Source organism: Eptatretus burgeri, chromosome 18 (assembly GCF_056783735.1).
Source record: "Eptatretus burgeri isolate ZD-2024b chromosome 18, Ebu_testis_v1, whole genome shotgun sequence".
Lineage (NCBI taxonomy): Eukaryota > Metazoa > Chordata > Myxini > Myxiniformes > Myxinidae > Eptatretus > Eptatretus burgeri.
Window position 1 is genome coordinate 12,862,719 of NC_140978.1, and position 11,686 is coordinate 12,874,404.

The 11,686-nt window shown below is 39.9% G+C and overlaps 1 protein-coding gene across 3 annotated transcripts in view; it reads left to right on the top strand.

The window, feature by feature from the left end:
- Positions 1-11,686, top strand: part of LOC147008630 (kelch-like protein 5) — a 115,605-nt gene that overhangs the window by 50,676 nt on the left and 53,243 nt on the right. For all 3 annotated transcript variants that reach the window (XM_085863816.1, XM_085863815.1, XM_085863817.1), the window contains 2 exons: positions 2,208-2,404; positions 9,674-9,886. In XM_085863816.1, coding sequence (XP_085719942.1) covers positions 2,208-2,404; positions 9,674-9,886 — 410 coding nt within the window. The remainder of the gene's footprint in view (positions 1-2,207; positions 2,405-9,673; positions 9,887-11,686) is intronic.

The following is an 11,686-nucleotide window of genomic DNA, read 5'->3' on the forward strand; positions in this document are numbered from 1 at the left end:
ACTAAAGAAATCTCGATCAAAAATTGAAACTTAGCACATGGCAAGTACTCATGGGGAATAAGTGTAATTTTTTTTTAATGATGTCATAGGTGTCTTCGTTATGACATCATAATTGCATATGTAGAACGCCACATCCAATCAGTATGAAAATTTGAGGGTTATCTCAGGATAAAATGGTCCATAGAAAAAAAAAATCATGACCATCGGTAATGTGATTCAGCAGCCATATTGTTAAAAAAAAATCTTCAAAAATCTTCTCTGAAGTGGCTGAACAGATCGAGGTGAAACGTGATACGTATGACTGCCTGTCCATGAGGAACAAAAGGTTCACACATAAGATGTCATTGGTCACATGGTTTGGCAGCCATATTGGATTTACCCTAAAATCTGTAAAAACACACCACTCAAAGTCCTGGTGAGGGTTTGCAGTGTCTTATTGTTCTTTTTTAGGTCATCTCTTTGAGCATGGCCTAATGATATGGGTGTCGATGTCCGTCCGTCCGTTCACAATGAAGTTGAAGCGGGAGATCTGGTCATTAGTGATCCTGATAGAGGTCGGTGAGATGTACACGATGGTATGACTTTCAAGGTCAAGGTCACAAGGCCTTTGAAGTTGCGAAAATGACGATTTTCAAATTCTATCTCCTCGACCATTTCTCAAGCGATCTTGAATTTGATTGTAGCATATGAATCTATGGGACAATATCTAAATTTGTTCAGGCCGGATTTTCGATATTTGCTTTCATTTTCATGTCACGTGACTTCAAAGTTGGCAAAAAATGCGAAAATGAAGATTTTCAAAATCTATCTCCTACATTTCTCAAGTGATCTTGAATTTGTTTGTGGCATATGAATGTATGGGACAATATCTAAATTTGGTCGGGACGGATTTTCGAATTTCGCTTTCGTTTTTTGCGTCACGTGACTTTAAAGTTTGCAAAAACTGCCCTACCTTCAGGAGGCTATAGATTCTTATTGGGCATGGTAAAAGTTAGTGAATGGTGTCATTGCATAGCGGCTGACCTTGTCTTTCATGTTCATTCGAAAGAATACCGATATCTTTGAATACGTACACGTCACGTGACTGAATTTTGCGAAAACTGCTTCATGTAGTTGCAAAATGACGATTTTCAAAATCCATCTCTTCTTACATTTCTTAAGTTATCTTGAATTTGATTGTGGCATATGAATCTATGGGACTATCTAGATTTGGTCGGGCCGGATTTTCGAGATTCGCTTTCGTTTTCGCGTCACGTGACTTCAAAGTTGGCCTAAAATCCCTCCTGACCCGAGAACACTACACCCGAGTAACAGGAACTCGTGCTTGTAAAGGTCGTTCTCGTGCTTGGTATTCGTTAACTCTCGGTTTGTGACTCCTATTATATAATATGCCTGCCCATAGCATAGCTTTTTAGGTATCCACACTCATAGCCGAATGTCCCCACCAAATCGGCAAATTGCCATAGGCCTAGGTCATAGAAGCTCTCGAACCGAAAAATATCGGATGGCATATCGTTATGTGTTTAATATACGTCAAAGTGCTGGAAAACAATAGAGAGATCTCCATTGTTTTCCAGAACTTTGATATATGGCATCCTTCTTTTGACACGAATATTGATTGGCAGCCGACACGACGGCACAGGTGTTCAGTCATATGAAGTTTTTACGGTGTTGTCTTTTTTATATATCCGGTGTTTAGCATTGCTTCGTCAAATAATCGCCATGTGCGATTGCGATATTTCCTGTTTCCTTCCGCGTTTATCTTATGTCGTACACATATAAACATTATTTGTCGCAGAGATGACCGTCACTCCCGCACGGGTGTATTTTATCTTGTTTTATTTTTTTAAAACCGTTTGGGTTTTTGTCAGATTTCAGAATTTGATTGAAAGGTCAAAGGTACTGTTTTTGCACAAAGAAGAAGTCCAAGTACAAAGTGGATGGGTTTTGTGTTTTCAGATTCTTTCTAGTTGGCCATGCTTTTGTCTTTTTTATTTGTTTATTTATGTATTTATTTTTACCTTGTTTTGCACATCCTTGGAATTTTCTGGTTTTTGTATACTTCATCATTTTTCAAATTATTTTTATATCAATCATAAAATGGCTCCTTTCAAGGTAACAAGCTTGATGCAACTGAATGAGATTTTGAGTCGAGTACAAACTTGGACAAATGGTGATTGTTTCAGTCTTGAATCTTTCTGTTTCAGGTCATTTGCAGATCTGTGAAAACAATGTTGAAGCATTAATGGATGTTGCATGCCTTCTGCAACTGCAACCTGTGGTTGAGGCTTGCAGTGGAAATCTGGTTAAGTATCTGCAACCCTCTAACTGCCTCGGAATCAGAAACTTTGCTGATGCACATGATTGCTTGGAGCTTTTCACAGTCGCACACAACTACACAATGGTGAATATTTTTTATTGTCTACATGAGACTTTTTTTTTTCTATTGCATGTACGACCTGTGTTTTGATTTCCACGTGCAGTCAGTAAAGTCGTTGGAATTGCAATCAAAATTGGCATGCAGCCTACCTTGATAAGTCAAAATGGTTCATGCTTGAATCTTAATTTGTGGATATGGCATCAGTTATATTGCCACTGGTCTTTCAGTTAGTTTAATCCCCCCGACCCAATTGTGGTGGACGGGCGATTGATACCGACCAGGCCGGATCGCCGAGCAGTTTTGCTTGGAGGCGAACACGTGATCCTCAGATATGGCAGGGGTGGCACGTGCACGTACACAACGGAAGCACAGCACAAGGGGTTTATACTCGAACCCACCACAGATACACCAGCAACTTGAAATAAGCACAGGGATTGGATGAAAATAGAAGAAATATTTACAAGGGTAATAATTCAAAATGTAATAATAAAACGTGAGGTCAATTAAGGTCAAAAGTTGAGGCGCATCGACACACGGACTTTAATACAGACAAGGGGAAAACGAAATAAAAAAAAAATCCTCCCATGATTCTGGCACTTTAGCTTTGTCCAGAGATGGTCTTTATTGAACTTTGCGATTGAGCCGCTTCATGCTGCGTGGTAAGATTCTCCCAAAATGGCACCGAGCCACTCTCTGGGCGGGAAACATATGTGAGGTAATTAATGAGGCGATATTCAACACCAGGGCTCAAACTGCAGTGCAGTTTCTTTGCCGACGCCGTTTCTCCCTCCCTTTGGTGATATACATGAGGCTTCAAGGTCAGTCTCCCATAACCCAGATAAGAGTCAATGACCAGCGTCCTGGTAACCACTTGAGCCAATTCGCCTCAGCACGAATATGAGAATCGTGCCGTCTTCTTCATGCGTCGAAGGAAAGCCAGCCGTCATGCCCTGATCTTGCATGCCATCTCCGAGCTCTGTTGTCTCTTGACCACGTCCCTCATACCAAACACAACCCGACAAAACCAAAACTTCTGTCTTGCTTCTGACGTCACACCAATCAATCATCCACTCCAGGGGCGTGACTTGCTGGTCCAAAGGTGGGGCTTCTCGCCTGCTCGGACATGCAGCTGCTGCTGTTATATGAATGTAATTTTATTGCTGGTTTATAAATCCAAAAAATGTAGGAAAAGGCCACGGGCGCAATTGCATACTGGGGAAAATTGGCCCTAATCCCTACCTAATTGACATAGCACCCCCACCCCCCCCCCACATGTGGTGACACCTAACAATTAAGCTTAGTTTCCCTACTTAATTTACATGAAGATGTCTCTGACATGTCTACGGACCAAACAACTCTATACAATCCTAACTTTGCTTTGAAATTCCTCCATCTACCCCCACAATCATAACAATATGCAGATATTTTGTCTGCACAAAATAAGATGTCCACCACTTCAGATTCAACAAGATATCAATGAGATAACGAGATTCTTAAAGGAAAGCCTCCCTTGGCTATCACCCATGACTTACCCTTGGCCCAGAATCCAATGATTGCAGTTTCTTTTATTTTTTATTTTAAATATTTTTTCTTTTTCTTCAGACTGTCATATGACCTTGGCCTTCAACATTTAAGGATAGAGTGTAAATTAAGAAAATGTGTCCCCATCTACAAGCTATATCCGTAATTCAACATCATGAAAATTATGAAATTGCATCAAAAAGGCGTTTTTAGTTTAAAAAAAAAAAAGAGTAGGTCAAGGACATTGATAAAATATCAGGTGAACAACTTCAGTGCAGGTCCACTATTGTGATTCAAAAAAACGTATTTGAAGTCCAAGTGGTCTTTGAGATTCTGCATTGGCAAAATTGAGTGATGACAAAAAACTTGTTTTCAGACTGCCATTTGACCTTGATAACTAGGAGGGTTATGATGTCAAGTGTAAATGCACCTTTCTTCATGCTACCAAGAGGGCAATTTCATTCAGATTGGACAATCTTAGTCTAATTGTGGTGGAATAATGTATAATTCGGCTTTGACCTAAATTGTCAACGCTGCATACATGCTTTTCATATCAATGCAAAATTTCATTCCGAAAGTCCGAGCCACCTCTGAAATACAGCTTAAATTTAGGAAATTGAGAGTACAGGAAGAAAAAAAGGTAATTTCTGACTCATAGGTGTCTAAGAAGCTCTGGGGTGCTAAATGTAGAAATGTACCCGACAACAGCAATAAGCCTTCCCCTATCCGATTGGGGAAGACTTAAATATGAACTATTTTGACTTGTCGAAGTAAGCAGCATGCCTAGTTTCATTGTTACAAACAATGATTTGGATGTAAAATTGCACTTTATCAAGTATAAAAAAAGATGTTGGCTGATGCAATATTTATAATGGTCTTCAAACCAACACAAGCAAGGAAACTATCTGTTGAGTTGATTTCCATTTTTACTTGATACCCATGAACTATATTAATCCCAAGCCTTGCTGGACTAATCTGAGGAATTACAAACTCTAAGAGACCAGACTTTGTGGATTTTACTTTGGAAAGGATGGAAAAGGCATTCTGATAGATATTTTATGATGATGAAGACAAAATATGTGCAGAATGGACACCGATGGGACAAGGGGGTGGGGTCACAGTTTAAATCGTAAAGAAGAGAGTTAGGATTGTAGTAAGGCAGGGGTCTTCACTCAATGGTAAATGCATGGAATGGTCTTCCTGCAAAAGTGGTGACTATAGTCAAAGGATGGTTTTAAAATTGCTTTTGATCTTTATCTGTAAGCAGTGGGGATGGGTATGAAGATGTTGGCATGATTGTATAGGCCTGATGGGCCAAATGGCCTCCTCCTGCATTGCAGTTTCTTGTAAATCCTTTAAAAAAATTCTTTTACTTTTTTTTTTAAACTACTCGATGCTTAAGAAAATGGAATTGATACTGCCAAATAAAGCTTTGTTTTGAGCTCAAAGGGACTGTGTTTAGACAAGACAGTTTAGACTGCTAAGGCAAAATGCACTAAACTAAAAGGTTAAATTTAAGTGGCAAACAGCTTTATTCCCAATGAGAATGAGCAGGTTAAAATGACAAAATGAAAGAGGATTTCCACATGTTATGAAGAGCAAGCACTGATGCTCAGACAGCAGCATTGTTGGGCATGATGGGGTGATTTTGAGTTTTATACTATCTTGAATTATTTTGTGGTCCTTGTTCTCATTGCCCAACGGATTGGGCCAACCCTTGGCCTCAAAATAAGCCGTTTCTGATTAAATAAAGGAGCATCTAAACTGAAACGTATCCCGCAGTCTTGAGAAGGACTTTGTATGAGGCAACTTTTTAGTTCCTCGTGGAGGATCTCTAAGTCTTACTCACGTTGTTGTTCTTCATCTTATTCTTGTGGACTTTTTTGTTTCACAGCCTACAGTTTTCATCAAAACTTCCTGAAACTTGGCATATATATGTAAAAATACCTTGCACAGACAGTAACCATCTCCGATTTTGAAAATTCCTCCGAGAAAAAAAAACGTTATGACGTCAAAATTATCTCCGAAACTGGGCAAGCTTTTTGAATTCTGTTTGTGGGAATCGAACAGGGCATTAGCAGAGATGAATCACCACACATATGATACATCACTATGATGTCATATCAATTTTTATGACTTCATTCCTATTTTTTGACTTTGTTTCACAACCCAGTTTTCATCGGATCTTCATGAAACTTGCCATGTACATGCAGAAAGCCCACACGCAGGCAGTAACCATCTCCGATTTTGGAAATTCTTCCTAGAAAAAAAAGTTGATGTCATATCGCCACTAATGGCAATCGCCTATACCATTATCTCCGAAACTAGGCAAGCTGTTTGAATTTTGTTTGTGGGAATCGAGCCAGGCATAAGCACAGATAATTTATCGCAAACCTGATACATCACAATGACGTCATATTCGTTTTTATGACGTCATCATTAAGAGGACGAGGATCTTAGCTCATTTGAGCTTGTTAAAGTTTTTTTTTTTTTTTTTTTTTTTTTTTTTTTTTTTTCTTCCTCTCTGATCTAATTTGGCTGCTAGACCATGTGACAGATAACGTCATCTTTATCAAACCATATTTCCCATAGGTAGATGATCAAAAAGTTTTAAATTTTGCGTTGATTGGTGAAGCGGTTTCTCCTACGAAGATTTTCAAAGATTTTTCTCTTCGATATTATATGGCTTCCAGACCACGTGACACATGATGGTCATTTTATTGAAAATCCTTTTCAAATTCCAGTCGATTGGATGAAAATTGACAATTTTAGAAATTCTCGTCGATGTTGACCTCAAAATTTTGAAGTTTAATTCATTGACTAAATGTGTGAATCCTCTTCAAATTTCAAGTCAATTGGATGAAAATATAGTTTTTCAGAAAATTGGCCAATGTTGACCTCAAAAGTGACTATCACATGGTCATTTAACATGTAAGTTTCAATTTCCTCCACTGAACGGTTTTTGATGTATGCTCTTAACAAAATCGACATGACATATGATGTGGCCATATGTACATGTGCTACCGATCGCTTAACCCTGCTTTTCACTTCGTGAGCGCAGGTTTGAAAAATAGAACCACCTGTCCTAAAGCTCACCTGGATTAGGAGCAACAGTCACTCAAACCCACCCCCCCCGCAGACCCCCTTTTCCCTGAAATTTCCCTGAACAAACATTGGTACATCACTGGTGATGAAGGTTGTGGTGAAGTTTCGTCAAAATTGTGTCGTTTTGGAGAAGATAGCAAATATTTATTTTGGGTGGTCAAAACCCTCCCATAGACTCCTTTAATGAGCGGAGATTTTAATGTGGCTGATACACTTTGGTAAGTCATGAGTGATGAAGGTTGTGGTCAACTTTCAACAAAATTGTCTGTAGTTTTGGAGAAGAGTACAAATACCTATTTTCGTGGAGAGGTTATAACATGTTATAACCTCGTTACCCTTGGCCCATAACCCAATGATTGCTGTTTTTTTATTATTATTTTTTAGGCAGACAGGCGCCAGGACACACACATACGCACACACAGATACAGAAAACCCGATGAAGAAGTAGTTTAGAACCAGGAATTGGGCACCGTAAAGGAGGAGCTTGAGTCGTACATATATGTATGGGGGCAAAAAGAAACTCCATAGAGACCCCCTTAATGAGGGCAGGTTTTGATGCAGTCAATACACCTTCGTTAGGCATTGGATATGAAGGTTGTGGATAAGTTTCATCAAATCGTGCGTTTGGTTCAAGCAATAATGACTGAAGTGTTTATGGACTGACTCACTCAACTCTGGACACTGCTCAATCGCATAAGCTCACCAGACTGAAGTCCAGGTGAGCTAAAGATTAAAGAGGATCAAGTGTGGAGTGGTTCACTGGTTGCACTGCTAATTGGTTAATGGTACAATTTTCTTCAGCCTCAGTTTGAGGGTGTTTCATCATTATCCGTAATGCAAATGTTTTGAGTGTATTCTTGTTTTTTGTGAAATGACCAACAAGAAGAACAAAAATATTTTTATGCCTCCTCTGAAGATGTCAGAGGCATTATGTTCTCTGCAATCGCTTATCTGATTGACATAATTTCACCATAGGTTTGACTTCTGATGTAGAATGTTTTAATGATAATTATGACGTAGGTCCCATTATGTCACAGCCATGTTGGAAAAAACGAAAATCTTTGGACCTCCATCTCTGAAACCGCCCCATGGAAAAATTGAATCTTGACGTGTATGTGTGTGCTGCGTTGTGTTGTGTTGTGTGTGTGTGTTTTTTATTTTTTATTTTCCCCGAGCTGCAAATCCGATAAAGGTCGGAGAAGTTCCTCCGTCTCTCTTGCCTTTTCTGTCTCTCTTGCTTTTTGAGTTTCTCCACCTCTCTCTCTCTCTCGCCTCGCCTCGTCGACACCGCCACAACCCGCCTCCTGCTGTCCGGACTCCGCCTCCTCGTCTCCGCCCACATGACGTCGACCCCATCCGCCTACCTGGTCCCGCCTACTACTCCGTCCTCACACTCTGGACTCCGCCCCTTCTCGACTCAAGCTCATCCTTTACGGTGCCCAATTCCTGGTTCTAAACTACCTCTTCATCGGGTTTTCTGTGTCTGTGTGTGTCCTGGCACCTGTCTGCCTAAGTAAGACTGCAGAAGATCGTTATTATTATCGTTATTAATTTCGCATCAAGTCTGCTCTGTGTCCCCTTTTGTAAGTTGTTTGTAAATGAATCATTATACGGAATGTTCCCGACTCATTTTTGTCTTTTCTTCCATTGATCCAGCATGGTCCAAATCCTAGCTTAGCCGGGACTTTATTCCCAACGATCCGTTCCTTTTAGCCAGTACGTCCTTGGCAGTGTCGCTCGGCTGCATCCGGTCCGGTAGAGTGATCCGGCTCGGACAAGGTATACCGAGGGCGTGTTCCCCAGTAATTAAACCACGTGATTAATTGGGTAACCCGATTAACCCATTGACGGGAGGACCCTCGGTCACGCGGTTGAGTTATTGGCGTCCACGGTCGGTTAAGCGACCCGCCGCGTCACGGAATTATCCGTGTGCGACGGCCTACAATTCCGGGGAGTCTGCGAACCGACATAGCTTCCCCCACCTCGTGGTCTTCTCACCCGACTCCCCGGCCCGCAACAATATATTTATATGTATGTATGTATGTGTGTGTATATGTATATATATATATTTTTTTTTTTACGAGATGAGCCGTGAACCCGTTGGGTTCCTGTTGTGACAGCGGTTGATGAAAAAAAAAAAAAAAAATCATTTCAAGAAAACAAACAAGATGGCTACACCGTACTATACCGCTGAGGTTGTTTGCATTGATCAAATACTCCTGAAGAGCACTTGACTGAATCGGGAATTGATTTTTTAATTATTTTTTTGTTGCCTGTTCTGGCAGCTGGAATTATTATTATTATTATTATCATTATTATTATTATTTAAAATCTGGGTTCAGGGATATAAATTAAACTTGGTACATATATGTATAATGTGGGCAGAGGCATATCTGGTGATGTCCAAGAGTGCTGTTCTCGTTTCTTTTAATGTATATATATTTTTATTTTTTGTTTTGAATTTTACAAAATCAATCTTTTTAAACGAACAAATTCACAACTTTTAACATGGATCAAAGAGTTATACATATTCATAAACTTGATGTTTTAAGATGTGCCAATTTTTTTTCTGATTGTTGGCAGTGCCATTGGATACCCATTTTAGGCAGACATTGGATACCCATTCAGGATAAAATTTTTGAATTTTTTTTGATTTTTTTTTAACAGGAGCATTTTGTAGGAGTTACCAAGCAAAATGAATTCTTGTTGCTTCTGGTTGATGATGTGGAGAAGTTTTTGAGCAGTGATGATGTGAATGTGCCCAATGAAGAAACCATTTTTGAGGCTCTTGTGGCTTGGGTATCTTACAATCCTGGTCCCCGCCAAGCTCACCTAAGCAATCTTCTCTCCCTTGTTCGTCTCCCACTTGTCTCTCCACAGGTAAGTTGTGATTGAAACGTAGTGATGCATGTGTTGGTTTATTAAACCGACAATAAAAAGAGATAAAGGCTTCGGGAATTCTCTAATTAAAGGAGTTGTTATCTGAGTTTCAACCAGGAACTTTTAATTGTTCATGAAGTGACAACACCTGCACTCTGATCTGAAAACTTCAATTTCAGGACCAAAAATCTCTGCTAAACTTGACAAGTAGAGGTGCATTCAAAGTACTCCACCCTCATGCCAAATAAGTAAATGACAAAGCCTCCAGCATGCAACATTGCGGGGGCGCCTTCAGCGCCTGGCGATGCTGCCTATTACAGCACATGGAGACTAAATTGGGAAGGAGTGTTGCACTTCTTCTGAGGTGAATGTGTGCAAATGATACTCGTGTGCAGAACATGGAGATGGAATTGGGAGGCATTGGTGTCCACTAATTGATTAACTGATTAATTGCATAATTAAAAAAAAGAATTTCTTGACCAATTGATTAATAGCATAGCAAAACGACCACCGTTTCAGCGGATTTCTAACATTTTGAAAATTTAATCAATCGAAAATGAAAAATTAATTGATTGATTAATCAAAAACACCAAAAAAGTGGTATTTTCTACAAGCTATGCAATGTCTCTTCTTTTCTATAGTTTGCCACATAGCACATACCATATAAAGGGGCCTTTTCTATACCCCTGGCATTTTCCACAATAATATATAAAGTTAATTGCACAAATCTCTCCAATCGGCTGTGATGGACACTTTAATCCTCTCATGCATTCTTCCAAATACATCTGTTTGTGGAGTCCGCCCTCAGTTATGATGGGTGCAAAAATCAGGTGGCACTACATTGTTTTTACTGTTCGCTGATGACTGTGCTTTCATATCCAGTGGATCAAGACGTGTTTTGAAGAAACCAAAGAAAACTTGAAGAAAACTGAGGCATTGCACTGAAACTGAGGCTTGAAGAAAACTGAGGCATTGCACCAACCACTACCTGCTATTGCTATCAATGATACAGCCCTGCATGCTGTGGAAAATTTCGCCTTTCTCAGCAGTACATTTTCGAGAAATGTCTGCATTGACAGTGAAGTGGCAAATCGAATGGCCAAAGCCAACTCTGCCTTTTGTATTGCCTCACTATTCAAGACTATGGAAGAAGATAGGGGTCAAACTTTCAACCAAACTCTGTTTACAAAGCTGTGGTCATACCTACCCTGCTGTATGCTCGTGAGACATAGACCATGTGTTTCAGACACAGGAAGCAGATTGACCTGTTCCATATGAAATGGATTAGAACATTGTGTTTTGTGAAGAGAGCAGCCATGGCTGTAATGGAAACTTCCATCAAGGTTCAGCTCAAATGGTGGGGACACATGGTACATAATGACTAAGATTCCCAAGGCAGTCATCTTCACAGATTAAACATGGTCAACACCAACAAGGGTGGCCAAGGTATATCCTTCAAATCCTGAAAGAAAATCTTGAGAAACTTGGCATGCTCATCACAGACTTGGAGAGCGTAGCATTAGACATTACTACCTGGAGAGTACTTGAGTAGAAGAGGCATCGCTTCTTGTCTGCTCAGGAGACAAGGTGAGCTACAAAGGTTAATCAAGCTCAACCAAATCAGCCAGTTTTTCCATGTCCTGAGTGTGTAAACCCCTGCAGATCAAGAATCTGCCTGCAGTCACTCTGAACAACATATGAGAGAACCTAAACATGAAATGGCTACCTTCGAAAATGAGTGGTCAACCGATTTTTCTTTGTTTGTTTTGTTTTGTTTGCCTACATGTAATGAGTTGGGAC